We start from the raw sequence: 21432 nt of genomic DNA, 5'->3' as shown, positions 1-21432 counted from the left end.
CTGGCTATTGGCCTCATCAGCGCGGTGCAGCCAATTGCAAAGATGGACAACAACTGGTTACCAAAAATAAAAAACTTCACATATGCACGGTGTCACTTCTTACTATATTGTATACCAGTATAGTAAGAAGTGAGTCGAGCAGGGTCAACTGAACACGTAACAGCACACCTAAATAATGACAAATGAGATTTTGTCGAAACGTTGGTGAAATTAAAGATAATATCACATACACGGATCAAATACCCGGAAAAACCAGTTCAGCATAGTCCTATCCGTGAGAATTTCAGATTTAACATTCGATACCTTAACGGGGAGATGAGGTTAACTAAGAAGAAGAAGAACTCAGGTAAAACTCAACAACATTTAAGTGGTAGGTAGTAGAGCGTTTATGGACACTCTATCTCTGAACACGTAACGAATACCATTTTACCAGTATAGTAAGAAGTGGGTCGAGCAGGGTCAACTGACTTTCGAACACATAACAGCACACCTAGATAATGACAAATGATATTTTGTCGAAACGTTGGTGAAATTAAAGATAATATCACATACACGGATCAAATACCCGGAAAAACCAGTGAACTTCAGATTAACATTAACATATATATATATATATATATATATATATATATATATATATATATATATATATATATATATATATATATATAAGTACCATCCTGATCATTCCCACATTGATTTCAATTTAAGAGCTACCGGTAGACAGCTGTTTCAGCCTATTGGGCATCGTCAGTATCGGGCATGCGGTCCTCGGTTGAATACAATATGTGAGTAACCAAGAAAAGTACTTGATAAAAATAACTGCGAAAACGCAAGCGAGACATAAGTGGAACCACCTATTGGTGTGACACGCAAGTCAACTTGCCAAGTTTTTATGTCAGTGTTGGTGGTTTGACCAATCAACCGACAACTGCGGTGGTAGAAATTTGGGAGGTAGGAATGATCAGAATGGTACGTATTTATTTATCTTTTGATTTTCATGGAATTATTTTCCAGCCGCTTGACTGCATTAACCTTTCTCGATTATATATATATATATATATATATATATATATATATATATATATATATATATATATATATATATGAAATCTGAAGTTTTCACGGATAGGAATATGCTGAACTGGTTTTTCCGGGTATTTGATCCGTGTATGTGATATTAGAGATAATATCACATACACGGATCAATTTGCAGATATTTCCTGTTTCCTTTCTTTCTAGTTGCTACCACGCCACTAGTAAGTGCCATGCATGGCCGTTAAAATAAAATTTAAAATTTCAAATCCTCTAAATGTTATTCTGAATAAATTTTATATATATATTTTCTTTAAACCATAAAAAATTTTAATGTGTGACACTTTTCTACATAATGAAAAGGACTTTTTTTGTGTTTCTCAGTGAAATTTTCGACTTTTTAATATAACCTCAAGTTAGTAAGTACTTTTTATCTATTGTTTTACAATTTTGCTTCAATGTTATCAATTTATTGTAGATGTCTTGATAAGGGGAATAAACATTCTCGAAAGTTCGACCATATAACAAAGAGTATTCTTTAAACAACAGCCCAGCAATTTTGACTGCATCCCCAACATTATTCCGTATTTCTATATATATATATATATATATATATATATATATATATATATATATATATATATATATATATATATATATATATATATATATATATATATATATATGCGAGCACTTTCGATAGCTGATCGTACTATTGTACTATTGTTTTACAATAGTACAATAGTACAATAGTACTCAAACTGAACGTGTCATCCTGTTGTATGTTTTTTTATACGGTCTGAACGCCTCAATACAGGTACTCCAGGTTCTTTAGGTAAATTTGCCTGTATTTGGGTTACATCAGGTACTATTCTTTGTGTTGAATCTTCTCTAGGTTTACTGTTTCTAGAAGTGTGTATTGATTTGTTTAATAATTTGAATGTGAGGTCTTGTTGTGTCTTGATTTGTACTTGTTCCTCGATAAGTGATTTATGACTGTTAAATTTATGGATGCTGGGAAAACTTAAGAGGTGTTCGGACCGTATAAAAGGACATACAACAGGATGACACGTCTAGTTTGAGTAGCGTCTAGATGATGATAGAATTATCATTATAGAATTTAGATGGAATGTGCGTGCAAAAAACTGTTTGAATAAATTTTTTTTCATTAGAAAAATAAGCTAGTAACAAATCTAATCTGAATCGTTACTTTCGCATAGGCACCGCTTTCGAAGCGCCTTACTTTTTTTTGTTCTGATGCAGTACATTTTTGTTCTGATGAAAAACTGAATATTTTCTAATTATTCTAGTTGAACTCCATGAAGGTAATAAGTAAAGTGACTGTTGGCATTACATTGAATCAACAGTCTGCCTAATTTATTTTCATTGTTTCGTATTTTGTCGAATATAACCACTAACTCTGGATTTTTTCTAGGTGACTAGATAAATCAAATGAATGAGCTGAGTACTTCATCAATTCCATATAAATGACTATAATGAAAATTTCATGTCAATGATTTTTCAGCTGGAAATTATATTCATCTCTTGTTTAGCTATATTGGGATATCTCATATTTTTTTCTGTCTGCATACTTGAGAATGCATCTATTTTATCATTCAGTTAAGATATCACATTTTGATAAATCAAGAGAACTACGAGCAAGTTCTGATCCCCAGAATGGCTGATTGTTGCTAACAATCGTAGAGCTGCTTTCATTTGGTTAAGTTGTCAGGATGCTAGTAATTGAGGGTGAGTATGAATGTATCAAAAGACATTTGTTCTGTTAGAAGTATGACAGGACTGTGGAACCTTGTTTTTTATTATAACTCGCTTTATATTCCCTGTTCATTGCAAAACATTAATGTTTCTGTGTTCTTTCAAATTGAGCCTTTATAGTGGAAATTGAGATCATGTTGCTGAAACTTGAAAGTAGCTGGTGGTAATATTTATGGATTGCTAGATTGTTCGAAATTTAAGCAATTTACTTTCATTTCAATTCCGACATGTATGTACTGTTCAATAACTTTTTTCATTTGTTTTCCATGTGATTTCACTATAATTCAAAATAGAATATCATGCAACGATCATGTATTGATGGTTATTAATACACGAGCATTAACCGGGATACGAAACGAGCCGAAGGTGTATTTCTTTAAGAAATTCTACGAAATTGTAATTTATGGTATTACCTAGGGTATTACCACGGATATAAAAAAACTATGAACATTTTATTCATATTTATATTGAACATAATGATTGTAATCAATCCGACTTTTCGAAAATATCATGATAATTTATTGTCCAGTTTGAAAAGTTTATTCTAAATCCCACTGATCTGGAAGTGGAAGGAATGCATTTATTTTATAAATGCTAGTCTCAATAGAGTTCAATATTGTATTGGAAATGCTGAATTCATTCTGAATTGAATTTTCAATGTAGCCTTCCGCCACTAAATTCGATTTCCGGTCACCATGACGTTTTAATGCAGCAATATCACCACTGACATCAACTAATAAGGTTGCAGATGTCCTTCGGAAACAATGCCCTGTATATAAATTCGGATTAAGCTATTTTTATGTTGCTATTTGCTTCCCTTAATTACCAAATTTATTATTACCAATGTTTTGAATTGTGCATTCGCTATTAAAATAATTAACGAAAAAAAGATGGGCGAAATTTCGACCGTAGATTCATATATTTTTTCAGTTTCTTCCACATTAACAATTAAGATTCCATTGATATCTTTGACATTTTCACATTTTAGGTCATGTAGTTCATGCCTTCGACATGCTCCCATCATTCCAAAAAATCATTGATACCTAAAACGAAAAAATAAATTGAAAAATACAATAATAAATAGTAAAGAAAGAAAAGGAAAACGAAAAACTGAAATGGAAAGCAGGATCACCTAAGACAAGCTTCGGGCCCGTAGTCTAGTTCAAATCTAGCTAAAGCAAAAGAAATCTAAAGAAATGAACTTTAAACGTTCAAGCCAGTCTCGAATATACCTACACAGTAGGTTGAATGTACTGACGCCTATCAGAAAACAACTAGTCCTCTGGCTAATACCACGAAAGGCGTTGGATTATATCCGACAGGCGTCAGTGCAGGAATCTTCACAGAAAATTTCCATCGACCTAAAGTCGATGATATTCCATAATTGAAAACCGGAATTCTTTGAGAATATTTCATTCCTCTTCCTAAGTTGGAGCGAAACAACAAAATGTCACTCCATCTAGTGGACGAGGTACTAACCAACTGCATATCCGTAATTTGCCCGATTCCTCGGGCAAATTACTTTATAGTACAATATAAAATTATTATGAAAGGGCTCAATTTATTGTTAGTGAGGATGTCCGTGTCGAAAAGAATGTTACATTTAAACATGTCAATACAATAAAACAAGTCACTACATTGAAAGAGGTTGACTCCTCACTGATATAAAGAAGATTATGGAATTAATTTACTAAAAATCGTATGCAAAATTTCATGATTGGCAAAGGCCTGTTTCTACTGCTGTAAAACAATTGATGATACTTCTCTTTTGAGGTTCTCATATATTTCTACTTGCGAGTCGCCCCGGCCCCACACGGGTGCCATGCTGATACTAAATATAAATTCACCCACCGAAAATTTAGAGAAATGAAGAAACAGTGATGAAAATATATAAAATGAACCTACATACAAAATTCCAGACTCCGAAAAGATACAGGAATGGAGAAACAGTGATGAAAAAGTAACTTTATTTTATGAACGCCCTTTTTCCCCCAATTGGAGACATTGTGGAAAGTTTTTTAATTTATTTTCCATAATTTGAGCTATATCAAACTGCCACAAAGTGACACCACCTCGTGGCAGTTTTATACATTTTTCTAAATGAATTCCAAAACATAATTACTCTCAGTTTATGTAAATACTTCAGATACCCTTATTACATTTAAGATTTTTTTTTTGCAGAACATGCCGTTGTTTTATTTTGGCTTCTGTCCACTTTTTCTCTCAATGTCAATGCGAAATGCAGCTTTTACGGCGTTTGCAATGTCGATGACAAAGGACTTGATCAGTACTGTATTCCATATTTTGATATACCACCAGATCCGAAACCGTTTTCTGAGTCAGATCCTAAATATGAAGAGGGTATTACTGCTTTGAAAGAATATTGTCCTCATTTACTTGACGAAAATGAAAGTAAGTATTCCGTTATATTCGAATTTGTATTCACCGCTTTGAATTGTAATATGGAAAGGTGTTGTTCCTACTGCAAAAACGTCGGGTACTGCAGATGGATTGCTGGAAGCGATCGGGGTTTCAGAATATAGGAAGAGGGGCATTCACCAACTGAAGAAGATGGGCTGAATGCACATAAAATAAAGCTGAGAAGAAATCATCCTGTGTTAAGTACACATGGTAGATTACAAACTCCGAAAGAAGAGGTTGAAATATACTTTAGCAATGAGAGAATTGCAACCCAAATGTTAGAGGAATTTTTAATCAGCCAATAAGCGTCACGGCAGTACTGTCGGATTTTGAGGGATCTATGCGATCTATCGGATTGCTAGTGGAATGGTTCACTGGTATTAAGTAGCTCACACAACATGTATATACTTACACAGTTACAAAAAACAAAAGGAGCATTTCACGATTCAAAGAAAAGGCTTGCTGCAATATCACATTCACAATTACTGCATATGATCTCAAAAATTATGGTTTAAGAGAAATTTGACTTTTTCAAGGCTTTCCAGAAAATTTTATATCAGGGAGAGAACAGAGTGTTTCTCATGGATACAATCAGCAACGAATTATCTAGGACCTGTCTTTTCTCAACCATAGTGGTTTATTTAATACAGAATATGATTTGTCGATTTTGGAAAAAACCTTTAACTTACAATTATTTTAAATCCGAAAAAATTGATTTTGATGACATTCACTCTAAACATAATCTGAATTATCCTATTGAAAACCTCAGCTCAGAGATTAATCCTTTTTGGAAAATGTCATAATGATAAGGTAGTAGCAGAAAATTGTAGTATGGAGCATGTATCACATTAGAGCTATTACGTTAGAGCTTTTGATAGAAAACCACTTTCCTGGAAATATGACTCTTGAAAACAACAGACCTCCCATCTTCGAGAACGCTGAACGCCAAAAAAAACATCAAGAAGAATATCTCACAACACCAGTAGTTGAATGGGCTATCAAGTTGTTTCAGCCCTTCAAGACTCCTGGAGAGGATGGTATATTTCCAGCTCCTATTCGAAACGTACTACGTGGAACGTATACTGGCGTATAGCGTGGAACTGTATACCATCCAGTTGGTTGGCAGCAAGGGTGGTATATGTACCTAAAGTGAGTCGGAAAGACCCACACCCTAAATCGGTACGATGAATCAGCCTTACATCCTTCCTGTTGAAAGGACTTGAGAATATACTGGACGGACACATCAGGAGGGTGGCATAACTTCTGAATAACCACCAGTATGCTTATCAAACCGGCATATCGACAGATTTACCAATAAACAACCTTGTAGAGGAAATGTCCCAATCCCTTGACAACAAGGAGCTTACGGTTGGTGTATTTCTCGACATTGATGAACATTTGACAATGCACTGAATCTATAGGATCATCTCTGGCTAGGAGAAGTATAGAATCGACCATAACTGTCTGGATCTATGACATGCTAGTAAACAGAACTGCAACTACGACTTTTCAAGGCGAGGCCATTAGGTTCAGGGTCACAAGGGGCTGCCCTCAAGGTGGGGTACCATCTCCCCTTCTGTGGTCGCTCCTGATGGATAGTCTGCTTGATGTCGTCGACAGAAGAAAAGTTGATCTGCAAGCGTATGCAGATGACCTTGTTATCCTGGCAAGGTCCATATTGGAGAAGGTTGTTTGTAGTATCCTCCAAAGCACGATGAACGTTGTTCACAGTTGGTGCCTGAAGGAGCAGATGTCTGTCAATCCCAGCAAAACTTTGATAATCCCCTTCACCAGGAGGAGAAATATCTTGGCAATGTCCTTGATGAAAAACTCACCTGGCACGCTCACCTAGAAAAAGTTTTACACAAAGCCAAACTGTCCCTATGGACATGCCGAAGGATTTGTGGTAAAACGTGGGATTCAGGTCCTAAACAAATCCATTGGATTTATGTGATGATTGTCGGATCAATGATCACTTATGGCGCAATTGCCTAGTGGTCGGATGCTTTACAGGAAACGGCTCTGGCCAAGCTCTCTGGCTTATAGAGACATGCTTGTCTGGCCGTCAGTGGTGCCATCAGTACCACACTATCAGCGGCCATGGAGACCCTTCTAGATCTACTTCCTCTCCATATTTTTCTGGAGAGGGAAGCTAGATGGACTTCATATAGACTTGTACACATTGCCAATTGCAAAAATCAATTTAATGCCGAGTGCAACACACTATTGGTTGACACTGGAAGTAACAGCATTTTGGAAATGACTTCTGACTTTATGCCTCTAACTGTCAACTACGATCTGCCTTAAAAAGGACGGTTCCCGAGTATAGAGAATTGGATCCTCCATGAGAAGGAAATATTAGGAGCAGATATTTGTTGGTTCACAGATGGATCAAAAATACCTTCAGGTTCTGGTGCAGGTGTTTTCAATCGCAGACCCAGGACAGAGATATCGACCTGCCTAGGAACCTATGCGACTGTATTTCAAGCGGAAATTTTCGCTACTGTGTGCCGAGAGATTGGAAGAATCCAACCTCATACACAAGTGAATAAAAATATTCTCGTACAGTCAAGCGGCGTTGGAAGCTCTTGGCTCCTACCAAGCAACGTCTGAATTGGTAGCAAATTGTCAAAAACGACTCTCCTCGATAAGAAGATATAACAGATTGCCTCTGGTCTGCATTTCTAGCCATACTAGCCTGGAAAGCAATGAGGCTGCTGACTTCCTTGTCGGAAGACGGTGTGAATCGCCTCTGTTTGGAAAATGATGAAACAGCAGAGCACATATAATGTGCCTAATCGGCTTTGTTAAGAAGCTGGGTTTATTTGGACCTAACCTGACGTATTACATGTTGAAAAGCACTATTGACATCAAGCACAGCTTTGATAATCAGAACATATCCAGAAAGGTAACACTTATTCAGTTTTATAAACGATGCATCTGATGAGACATTTTAAATTATAAATTTTGTAAATTATTCACTGCTTGGAATAAGGCTAATGCAATTGCAACATTTCCTGATCACCCTTGTCGCATCGGCTTGTGAGGTCGTTTGAAATTATTTTGTCGCGTAATACTTATGATTTTGTGTCAACTCTTAAGATTCAAAAATTGTAGGATGGAAATGGTAATTACAATCTGCATGGAATGCTCACTGTATTTAACGTATTAATCATTCCTTATTATACTATATGTAACTATTATTTCAAAATTGGAATAAGTATGGTGAGCTATTTTTGAAAGACAGCCAGATGCTATTTCGGTCATTTTTGAAGACCTATAAAAGAAGAACATTGCTAAAAACCGTTTGAAAATCCGTTTGGTAGTATTTGAATGTTTCATGTTCAAACAGACAGATAGACAGACGCAAAAGGGAATTTTGTCTTATAATATGTAGCGATTTACTATCGCTCTTATTACTAATGTTAACATTTACTTTCAGAAACTGGAGATCTATGCTGTGACCCCACCCAAATAATCGGAATCGCAGGTGGTTTTGCCAAATCGACTCCTTTCAAAAGATGCCCGTCGTGTGCCAAAAATGTATACAGTCTTTTTTGCGATATATCTTGTAATCCTAACCAATCAGAATTCGTGACACATTATAACTTCAAGCCGTCTACCAAAAATTGGCCTCGACGTAAGTTATTTTTGCAGTTTTTTATCGTTTTATTCTGTCTTTCACACGTTTTCTCTAATTTTTTCTGCATTCATGTTCGGTAGCAATGTTTAACGAACACTTTCTCCAGATATTCAGTGTGAAATTGTTCAAAATCGAATTAGATTTTGAAAGATACTTGCCAAACTATAAGAATATATTTTTTCCACTTTCAAATCAAAATTAATGAAGAACAATTCAATAACCTAATGAAAGTATTTCAAGAATAACAGAAGGCTCGACGTCAAAATTCAGAAGTTATTTGAATTGGATACAAAATTATTATTGGATGAAAAGCCTAACGAGTCCAACTTTTTGAGTGTTTCGATTGGAAGTGATGGTAATAATAGTATAGCAGCAAGATTTCGTGAAATGAAGTGGTACAAGCTTTTTACAGAAGGTCGAGAAGAAGTGAATGATGACGCTGGCCCTGGACGCCCCAGCATAACAACTGATGGAAATGTTGAGAAAGTAAAGAAAATTGTTATGGAGAATCGTCGAATCATTACACAGGTCTGCAAAAAAACTTTAAAAAAATTGTTTTGATTTCGTTAATTGATCTTTATGTAGTTTTTTGCGCTGATTCCAAAAATGACATTTGTTTTTATGTCTCACGTAAGGTTTGCCTACAAAATAAGGATGAAATAATTGAAAAAGTACAAAAAAAACGAGGCATTGTGGATTTAATTTTATTATTTTAACATGAAGTAAAAGCAAAAAAAAATGCTATGTAGCTAAACTAAGCATAATAGTGATACTCAAGTGTTTGCAAAGTGGTTATAAGTCTTTGTAAAAACGTTTTCTTTTTCCGTCAAAGTTTCTTTTGGTTTCTTGTGAATGTTCCCTTTTTAACATCCAACAGTAGTCTGCCATCATATTAACATTCCACCGACCTTGGTATCTGCGTTCCATTTCTTTTATGTCTTGATGGAACCGTTCTCCTTGTTCCTCACTTACAGCCTCTAGATTTTCGGGAAAGTAGTCCGGATGTGAGTGAAGGAAATGAATTTTGACACTCATGTTGCAGCAGTTTCACTAAAACCGCGACAGTTGTCGCTATTGTATAGCGAAACACGTGTCGCGGTGCCATGATCGTACGGTCGAAATGGAGGTTTATCTTGAAGTTATGCGCCGTTTGCGAAAAATAATAGATACGAAGAAAACGTACAGTATTATGGAAAAACAATTCATAGCTTTTGCCTCACGATAATGCACCTGTTCGTTCCACATTTGTATTTTTTTTTTCAAAAACAACACATTCATCATATCTCAGCCACCGATTCACCAGTGGTATTCACTATTAAGAAACCTCATGTCAAAATCTAGCAGTATGAATATTTCCTTATGCGAACCATTGGACAAAGCCGTTACCAAGCTGAGCTTAAAATTTATAATTTTCATATAAACTTTACTCACTGTGAAATGCCCACAGTATATTGGTTGTAAAACAACTATTTGTGTAGCGTGAAAAATTAAAAGCATCGAAACTTTTCAATAAACCATGTGAACTATCAAACGACTTCAATTAGTCTGAAAATCTGGAAAATTACGAACGATTCATATCTTCGATTCACTTTATTCAAGTTATCACTGAAACAGGAGCACTCTCTGATTCAAACACAAACGTTAACTGTTATGGCGGTTTTCCACCAAACGGACAAAACCACAAGAAAACAACAACTGTATCGATCTCGACAAAACAAAAACTTGGGTCGTCAAAATAAGAAACATTTTGAAAATGTTGTCGCCGGCGACTGTTTTTGCAATAATGAAATTTTCCGTCAGTAGGCGAAAAGATCAAAAGGTTTCGATGTTTTGTCTGTGTTTTTGTAAACAGATTATTTTTATTGATTTGTTGTAGGTACTGTTTTTTATTTCAAACAAGACTGAGATTAAATGTTCCTTTGTAGAACACGAGGGAAAAAAGCTATGAACGGCTGAAGAATAGCAATTGAATTGCTGTTTGTGTAATAGAAATTATACAAAATAGTTCAAAATTTGAATATCTAGAACTCAAGCTCTGAATGAATATAATAACATGAAAAAAATAGTTATTTATAATGTTTCTTTCTTTTAACTTGTTTGGTATGATATTGCACGATTTATGAGTGAAATTCTGCATCCAATGAAAAAATAATTTTCCATTTAGCAAAAAGTGATAGGTACATACATTTATTTCGTTAAAAAATATTTGTTTGGACACCTTCTAATGTACAAAATTGAAACAAGATATCTTTCGTATATTTTTATCAGTCGTCAAATGGATTTCGCTTTGAAAAAATGACCATTTTTCGAAAGAAATGCTCATTTAAGAAAAACTATTGAACTTAGCCATAGGGAATACTTAATGAAATTTGTAGAGGTTTCGTTGGCGCTTCTTATGGATCAATAATATACAGGGTGTTCCATTTAATATAAGGAAGATTTTGCAAATTTTCATTTACAATATTTGGCAAGCGGTTTTTCATACCCTGTATATCACTGGTCGATTTCAGATACATCGTTTGAGAGAGTTACCAATGTAGAATATTCGACCAAAAAAAAATTTCAACTGGACTTGGCACCACTTTATTATTTCAAATATTCTGAGTGACGAATATTGGAAAAAAACCTGTCATGCTAGATATCTCGAAAACCATCAATATTTTCGAAGTGCAGATATACATAAAGTTTATTTTATTTTCTATGAAGAAACCGAAAAAGCGATAAAAAATATAGGTTGCCATTTAAAAAGACACAGTTGGGATCCGCCCAGAAAAAATCGAACACTCTGTGTGACCGCCAATATTTTTATTTTGTCGAGCTCGAGCAATAAGGTAATATTATAGAAAATTAGATTCCTATCTGCTTCCTATATAGAGATATGGAACACCGCGCCACTGTTGCAGGACCCTGTATATATACCAATGGAATGGACAAAAATGAAATGAAACAGTATACAGGAACAAAAACAAAAAAAAAAACCTCCAGTATATGGTGAATAGGCGGAGTATCAGCCGAAGCTTTTGGATTGTGATTCTTGTGGTGTTTTTGTTTTTTGGCAAGAAAAAATGCTTTCCAACTGTATTTCAATTTGAAATCTTTATTTGTTCGGTATTGAGTAGCATTCCAAGTTTATCATATACATTTTCTGCAAATGTAATTTTGTGATATTTGGGTTTCACTACTGTATTTTGGAAATATGAACTCCTTTCTTATGTTTTACTAGGTAATTAATTGTCAATTTATTGGAGATTTTTGTTATGGAATTCAGAATTGAAAATGGCAATTGCTCTTGATTTCAAATTCCTCATAATATTGATTTTACTCTGAAAGTTATGTTTTGAAAAATAATTTGAAAATCTCTCAGAAAATATATTTTAATTAAGAATATTTTTCAGGGTACCTCACCGACTTCGATTTGAACATTTACGAATCGACAATGAATAAAGTTTTCGAATCATGCAAAGATGTTGCAATGCCGTCTACAGGAGGTTTAGTTCTAGACAGCGCATGTGGAACGAGCGGTAAATGCACTCCACTACAGTAAGTACTACTTACTTTAAACTGTAATATCTCAGTGAATACTTATTCAATTCAATCGATGTAAGTAACATTTGAATCAGTGCACTTTACCAACGTAACACAAATCGATTTATTCATCAGTCGATAAAGTCGACGAAGGCCGTTTTTGCGTGTTCTTGAGATGGTAGTCGATTGGCGAGTGGTCTGGGGAGTATAGTAGGGGAAGGAGAACTTCAACGCTCAAATCGTTTAATTTTCGGGCGGTGATTTGTTGAACGTGCGGAAAGACGTTGTCGTGGAGCACGTTCAAACTTCTTCTATTGACCATTGCTGGCTGCTGCTGACGCTATTCTCGTTACATTTTGTCGACTTCCTCACAGTATGTCTCTGATGTAATGATTTGGCCGGATTGCAGAAAGTTATAGTGAATTAACACTTGCACTACTTTTAATTTTTTTATCTGAGTTCGATAGCAAAATCTAGCTATCGAAATTATTAAATTTTTCAAGTGAATTGTGAACCTTAAATTTTTAGTATGTATCCTAGAGTTGCCAGCTCTAAAATTTGTACAAAAAAGTAGATTGTTTTATGGCATTATTTTTATTTGAGATATTGCTAACTGATCTTGTTCAAGTTATTTAGGTTTTCATTATTCTCAAGTGTCTCCTTATCGGGGTTTTCCAGTTGGTCTTTTAATAAATGGGTCTTTTCTAATCCACTTATCCTCATGAGATTCAATATTCCCGAATATCTTTACCAAAGCAACTTGTATATTTAGGCTTTTTTCCACGTAGATATTGTAAGCAACAAATAGCTAGATTTTCAATTCCTTAGTTGTTCCTTGTGTCCCTTATCTTGGGACTTACCCGCTATTATGACCTTTCCTACCTATGTCGAATTTCTCATTATACCTCAAATAAACACTTTCGTGCCGTCCATTCGTATTAAACAATCTCTACTTGAAATTCCAAAAACATTCCCTAAGCTGATCCAGAATTCTTCAATCCTTCTGATATCTATATCCAATACAAGTTTATTGTTTAAGTTTGAAAATTTCTGTATAGGACGAAACTGCAGTAACGTTAGTTACAAATGAAAGTAGTAAAAAAAGTTTCATTTCTCTTTTCTTCACTATTGAATAATTCTAGTACCTACAAAATTAATTGGTCTAGAAAAATATGATAGATTCAAGAGTTCATTTTTAATACTTCTACTACAAAATAGGGAGTTGAGGAATAGTAAAATATATTTTCATATTTCAAACGTAGATAGTAGTTGAAGTTGTGAAGAAGTTTTTCAAAATTACAACTACAAAATGTCTGAAAAACCGATAACCTGTACACATATATATTCGAGTATTACAATTATTGAAGTGTTCAATTTTTTTCAAAATTCAATTGATTTATAGGCGCTAGAATTTTTTTAAATAATAAGACCAGAACTAGCCTTGTCATTGAATTTCTTCAATACAAAAATTATACAGAGTTGTGTAGATTATCCCCCACTGTAAAAATCCAAGTAACTGGCCCCAGTTACTGTCCTCTCAAAAAAATATGGTCCAATTATTGTGTCATTCAGTATGCTAGCCCAAACGTTCACTCAAATAGGATACTGAGTGTAGCATTCACTCATCCAGTGCGGATTTTGCGAACTCCAATACCAACAATTTTGTTTGTTCATCGTTCCATGTAAGGCAATTGTTGCCTTTTCGGAAAGAAGGATATTTTTAGGGAAACATCGAATCCAAATGTCACAAAAACATCCGATGCTACTTTTTGATAACAAAATAACTGATAGACTAGTCAATCGTGATAGGTATTTGTCCCGAGGATGATCTGTTCGTATTATATAAAATTGAATTTTTCTTGAGTATCTTATTTCAAAAATCAAAAATACCATATGGCTGAATAGAGAATTGAAAAGCCTTTCAAATGAGATATTACACGCTACCTCTTTCTATTGAAAATTTTCATAAGGGTAGCTATAGCTTTTAGGGAGTTGATGGGGCAGTTGAATAATTTTATTCAACGTAGAAAATTAATTAATCAGTTACTTCAGGACCGCACTGTATAATTTCCAAACGAAACCACCCATTGTCTTTTTTTCAATTAGCTAATCATAAAAATGTATCAAGAGTTGCTACCAATTGGTGCAGGGTACAAAATGAGAGAGAATAAATGTATTAAAAAATGAAATGAAAAACCGCGTTTTGTTGTTACAACTACTTGAATAAACTGAGGAAAAATACGATAACATTGTATCCAACCACTTTCAGTAGTGATCTCTGCCCTCGACTATAGTCGGAGGCAAAACGAGAAATCGTTTATTTTTCGAATATATTTTTTATCCCATTTGTTGAAGAGTTCAATTATGCATTGTTGTCGCTTCAACGTAGGTACTTCTAATCTAATCGATAGTGATCTTATAAAAAAATTCAATGCCTTTATCTGAAAGAGGGGATTGAAATTTCAATTATGATTGATGCGAACTCAACAGAAATTTATACAGATTACTGCGTGAAATGTATCCAGATCGTAAAGCAATTTTACAATTTTATCGGAGCATGCTAGAGCTGCACCGAAAACTATTTCATCTTTACTAACTTTATTTCCGAAAATAATATCACGACATATTTCGCCTTTTCGTGGTAAATAACATAATGAAAACTAATTGCTCATTCTAACTTATATATACCCCATGTAATCACTAGCAAGAGCTACCTGCTTGGTTCATACTCAATTCTAATTACCTAGAGCAAGGGTGCTCAATCCCAGGCCCGCGAGCCACAATGTGGCCCACGAAAGAATTTTAAATGGCCCGCGCAAGTAAGTTTTGAAATACGCACCAAATTGAAAAATCCCACCAAATTTCCTGCCGCAGTAGGAACTCGTTGAAATGCAAAATCACGATACGTTAAAAAACCTTTTTGCCAACAAATTGTCTTCGAAAGCACAAAATTCTTCAGAAGATTTTGCAGATTTCTGGAAATTGGTGCCAAAAGCAGAATTTCCAGAAATAACTGACCTGGCGTTACAATTTTCAAGTAGTTTTGGATCAACATAAGTGTGTGGAAAGGTATTTTCAGACCTTGTGACTTGTTACTATTAAGATCGGATTTGTCACCTAACATAAGAAAATTATTAAGAGACAAACAATGGCAGAAATCACATTGATTGTAACAACGACTTACCCTAGATTTATATTTGAGAAGATACATACTTAAGTTCAATTTTCTTTCTTTATTTAGTTGCTGAATTTCAGCGTAAGATACTCTTTGTTTGTTTATAATATTACCTAATAAACAAAAATTTAATTTTACTTTTTAATACTGGGTTTTTCTTGCGCATGTCTTGAGAGTAACTGAAATAGGAATTGTCAGTGGCCCGTCGTGAAGTCTGAATCCACCGTTTAGCCCGACTGTTAAAAAGGTTGAGCAGCCTTGACCTAGAGTATACATTATTTCTACATCTACTCAACTTTTATATACCTCAGGTACATCCATAAACAAATTCATTAATGGTGATCTATTTAAATCCCGTTGGTTATTCAGTAAAATGTTTGAATATTTAAGTTTATTGATTTCCAAAAATTTTCAAATGATTTGGCTTCAAATCTTGATTTTTTTTTGTGCAAAATTCCGAAATCTCGGTTAAATATATGTTTTTTTCTGGAAGACGATTTGATGTTGAAATTGTTTTCGTATTTACATAGGTCATATGATGTTTCTGAATGCAACTCCTGAATGTTCTGCCGGTTTGACCAATATATACCTTAGCACAAATTCCACAATTCAATCTATATACTCCTGATTCATTATTCTTCATTATTTTTGACTAACTCTGCCAACGGATTACGTGTTCCAAATGCAGTTTTAATGTCTTTGTTATTCAAAAATGAAGCCACACCCTATCTTTTTTCGCATTATCAGATGCTCCATGATGAGCAGATTTCAACAAAGTATAAAACATGTGATCTGAAGCTTATGGTTCGGGAGCTACAAATTATTTGAGTTGAAAACGATCCACCCTGAATAACTTTTGGAACAATGATTATCAGGAAGCATTAAAAAACACCTTTGCCTATCGTGCGATAGCATGTCACCATTTTCTTTAAATGGATCAATTGTTTTGCATTATTAGATGTTTCATAATGAACAGATTTCAACAAAGTACAATACATTATGGTCTAAAGCTCATAGCTTGGAAGCTAAAAATGAGCCACCATGAATGAACTTCTGTACAATCTGTTATAAATACCTAGGTTTCATAGTTGTTTTTGTAAAGTATACTACAAAAAAGTATTATTTTGACTAGTTAAGTTTGAATTAGATATTCTCTTCATTTAGTATTTGTCTCATTCTACAATAACGATTATCTACCAGGTGAACTCACAATTGGTGTTTCTGTTTTTGTGAATTCTTGGGAAGCAATGGTTTATACGCTTCGAGAACGGATTGGAATAGTGAGGTTGTACAACCAGAATGGAAATAGTGCTAGAGCTGCAGCCCATATGTTCAATGATAATCATCTAACACATCCAATGTACAACATAAATACGTTTCTGAATTATTGAAGAAATGGAAACTGGATCTGTTAACAATAAAAAGCATAACCGTTCAGGAGTTGTCAACGATGAAGCTATTTGTACTGCATTTTTTGGGACACGTTGGACTAATGGAAAATTCGCAATCTCTTATCCCGAGAATCAGGAATCAGTCGTGCAAATGTTTTCAGAATTCATATAAGATTAGACTAGGTCATGAATTGAACGAAGATGATTTCGAAAGACGTATCGAGTTTTGTGAAAGTCTCACTGAACGGATCAATTTGCATCATAATTTCCTGTATGAAATTTGTTTTTTGGGTGAATGAATGAATGTTTATTACATACCCAACAACATCAAAAACTGATTGTTTGGACGGGAATTTTAGGTGCGATAGGGAAAGTAACATCAAATGTGAATATGTCAAAATGTGTCCTCCTGTATACTATTATTGACGTTTTTTTTTACTTTTCCTGAAAATCATTGTACCAAAAGAAGTTATTCAGGGTGGCTAGTTTTAAATGGAATGCACTGTATATTCTGGCTAATTATGATGGAGTATGTACCTGAGAAGGCAGTTTTGTTTCTTGAGAACGTTTTTCCACATATACGTAGTTCTCCAAAAATGAAAGAGTTTTTAAACAATAAAGTTAGAGGTGTACTGAGTTGAACCTCAAAATGATGAGTAGCCACAGTTCGTCGCGTATTTATTTACAGCTTTGGCAACTCAACAGAACAAAAGTTCCAATAATGGAGTCGCACATAAATCACAAGATTCATCATTACATTCAAAGAGTTGAGCTAGATCAAAATTATTTACAAATAGAAATGAAAATACAGTTACCCTACCTAGTGCATAGTATGTTTCTACTAGAAAATCTTACTTTTGAAAGGGGTAAGTGAAATAGGTCAACAGAGGAAAAAGTGGAATTGTATATTTGTAACATACGTGATATTGTTGTTACTCGTGTTACTCGAGCAACAATGTAATAATGCCCTCCATAATTTACATGTATGGTTCTCTGTGAACTATCTCTTCCCTAAATGCAGATGAAACAAATTGTGTACGTTTCCGTAATGGAAATAAGCAAACTGACCAAATTAATTTAAATATCAATGATAATCAGATAGATACTGTCCCATATGTAAAATTTCTTGGACTGCTCATAGATGAAAACCTTGGATTGGAAAAAGCAATGCCATATGGTTATTTCAAAAATGAATTCGGTAAACTATTTGCTACGGAATCTGAGATCAGTTTTGACGGAAAAACAATTAATTATATTGTATCACGCACATGCCGAATCGCGCCTTAGATATGGATTAAGCTTTTGGGGATCTTCCACACATTTTAATAATGTATTCGTTTCTCAAAAACGGTTGATTCGATGTATGGCTGTTTGTCAAAAAGAAAATAAAGATTATTATTATAATTATTGGAGCGTTAAAGAAATGACTACTACTTGCTAGAGACAACTTGAATAAATCACCATTGCGCATGGAATAAACATTTACCTTGAACGGTATCTTTCCCAAATATTATTCTGAATCGATTTTATTGTTCAACAATTTACTAAGAAAAATGACTTAGGCTATTTTCCGTCTGATTTCTAGTTTGTCACCGTGAAGCATGAACTTCTTATACAGAAATTGGAAGGATATGCCGACATTGCATTTTTTCCTCCCAAGTCAATAACGACTTGTCAGTGCTCTCTTGTATTATTTTGTCACTTTTCATATATACTTTTTCAGTAACTTTCTATCGCCCATTTTTTTACTCTTTAATAGTACCCAATTTCATAAAATTGTGCAAATAAATTACTTGTACGTGTATTTACCCTAAAGTTTGTTTTCAGATTTTTTGCGTTTACGACCGATCCAGCTACGAACCCCTTCACCGCAATGAAGATGATCTTCCATCCTGTAAATGAGTCCGTAGTTGGAGCTGTGAATGCAACATCATATTCTTGTGACGAAGCTTGGGTGAGTTTATGATGATAACCGATGCAGCACAAGTCTGAAAGAGCATAATCTAAAATAATATACCCTTTGAAAAATTAGTTGACAACTGTGAATTGTAACAGAAATTTTTAAGGGTGCACTGAACTGTCAAGTTTGTTTTTCTATGTCGCATAGTGAAGTCTATGGATCGACCAGCAATAACTGAATTATAAACTGAAACACACATAGTCTCAATAAGAAAAAGGCAAGTGTCAGTGTCAGCTACATCAAAAAAGTAGTGCTTGAAGTGTAAAAGCTAGAATTTTCAAATACAGAGTTGGAGAGGGTATTGTTACAACATATTAGAGCTGAATTGAAGGGGTTATATTCTTAGGAGTGATTAAATTTTGGGAAAGAAAGTTTTTGGCTTTCTACTACTCCATCTTGATGCAAAAAAAAGGAAGGAAGGAAGGAAGGAAGGAAGGAAGGAAGGAAGGAAGGAAGGAAGGAAGGAAGGAAGGATGGAGTAGTAGAAAGCCAAAAACTTTCTTTTCCAAAAATTAATCACTCCTAAAAATATAACCCCTTCAATTCAAATAAAATTCCTCTTGGCTGGAATTGAATCAAATAGATGAGTGAATGTCATTACGATGTCATCGATGACGTAAGCAGATCAAGCTTATTCCGTGACATTCAAAATCGTAATGCATGAATGAATTGTGTGTATTTTCTATAATGTTATCCAATTTGGTACTGAAGAGCCTTAGGACAAGTGTCTTAAGGCGAAACATCGATGTATACCAGTGAGGATGACAGTGTTCCATGTAAGTGCAATTTGTTACCATTCATTTAAAGTAGAACTCATGTGGATGATATCTAACTTTATTCCACAACGAATGTTTGAAATACAAACTGAGTAGAGAAAAGTATCTTTTGTGTAATTCAGTGTTCATATAGAAGTATTTGTTTCGAAAGATTTTTTTCTTTCGTGTAATTCTATGTTTATATGAAAGTAGCTGTTTAGAAGGACTTTCTTTCAGTTTGTGTCTGAAAGTTACTTCTTTGCATGATCTACACATCCATGTATAGAGTTACTCATTTTCAAATTGATTAGTTCCTTCCTTCCTTTGGAAGATTCCCTCATCCTTTTTTTTTGTATCAAGATGGAGTAGTAGAAAGCCGAAAACTTTCTTTCCCAAAAATATTAGAGCTCATCTAGAAAAAAAAATATACACAAATCAGTGCATATTATTGAAATAATTTGTATCCAAGTGTAATGTGACAATAACAGTGACATAATCAACAAAAATTATGTGGAATATAGCCCACTCAGAATTTTTCGAGATATTATTTAATAATTCGAGTGGATTATAATAAGAAACAACTATCACAGATAACCAATAACATTGCTCGTTTTTTCGAAGAAATAATGCATAAACGTAGCTTACAGAACGAATAATTGTCTAAGTAAATTTATTAAAGACAATAAAGACAAAACTTCGGTGTCGGATAGATCAGGAGTATATAAGCTGACTTGTGGCCTCTTGCCCAAAACTGTATATTGGCCAAACAGGAAGAACATTTTCCCAAAGAATCAAAAAACATATACGTAATTTTGTAAATAGTAAGACCAATTCCACATTTGCAAACCACCTTTCAGCAGAAGGACATGAGTTCTGTCATGAATACGACGTACTACATTCAGAAGAGATGAGTTTGAAACTGAAACTGAATGATCGATTAGAATTTAATAACTCCCCGTTGCTAAATATTTTTTCAAATGTGAAAACTGGGACATAAGCTCAGGTAATTTAATTCATTACAAACTTAGGTAAACATTAGGTAATTGAAATGTAAGTACGTCAATATAGAATTGGGTATATTGAGCATTGATTATATAGAATATAGTTAGTAGACACCAGAAGCCATTGTACAGCGAAACACGTGTTGCGTTTTTGCACAATGTGTTGCGTGTTGTATAATGAAGTGTTTTTTGGATACGTCGCAGACAAGTTCAAAGAATTGGTATAGTATGAAATCTGTCGAAGAAAGTCCTTCATATAATCCTTCTTTAATTAGCTGCGTCAAAAATTTTCCGACCCAATAAAAGAAAATCATTTCATTGAAGGGAATCGTGATTTGATAGTGTAAAGATTGCAAATATACAGGGTGGGCCATCGAAAACTTGACATGGAGGTTTTGGGTACTAATTTTGCAAATCCTAAAAAACGCTCAGTCAGACAAGTCGATTTTTATTGGGAGGGAGACAGTTTTTCCCCATTTACAGCGTCGTCACTTCAATCCCGGAGCAGAGGGGTGAACAACCCTTGGAATTTTAATAGGAAACTGGGGGCGAGTCGCACATCGTTTGAAATATCTTGGAATTCTCTAAACAACGGTGTACATTTTTTTGTTAATGTGAACGAACCATATTAAATTTAGAGTTGAAGTTACTTACTTTATTCTCATGTTAGTATATGCTCCAAATGGGCACCTCCATGCTTCATGCTTCCATACAATAATATAGATTCTGCCGGAAACGTTCTTGAATATC

General features: G+C 34.4%; 1 protein-coding gene across 1 annotated transcript in view; it reads left to right on the top strand.

Moving 5' to 3' along the window:
- The first annotated feature begins 2307 nt into the window (after positions 1-2307).
- Positions 2308-21432, top strand: part of LOC111502704 (NPC intracellular cholesterol transporter 1 homolog 1b) — a 121451-nt gene continuing 102326 nt past the window's right edge. Inside the window, 5 exon segments of the mRNA XM_074181006.1 lie at positions 2308-2784; positions 4993-5223; positions 8675-8872; positions 12271-12415; positions 18794-18920. Coding sequence (XP_074037107.1) covers positions 2769-2784; positions 4993-5223; positions 8675-8872; positions 12271-12415; positions 18794-18920 — 717 coding nt within the window. The 5' untranslated portion in view covers positions 2308-2768.

Source organism: Leptinotarsa decemlineata, unplaced genomic scaffold (genome assembly GCF_025532065.1).
Source record: "Leptinotarsa decemlineata unplaced genomic scaffold, Ldec_3_MD MMD2_tig00026307_RagTag_RagTag, whole genome shotgun sequence".
Classification (NCBI taxonomy): Eukaryota; Metazoa; Arthropoda; class Insecta; order Coleoptera; family Chrysomelidae; genus Leptinotarsa; species Leptinotarsa decemlineata.
The sequence above is the reverse complement of the archived record's forward strand: the minus strand, read 5'-3'. Positions and strand labels throughout refer to the sequence as shown.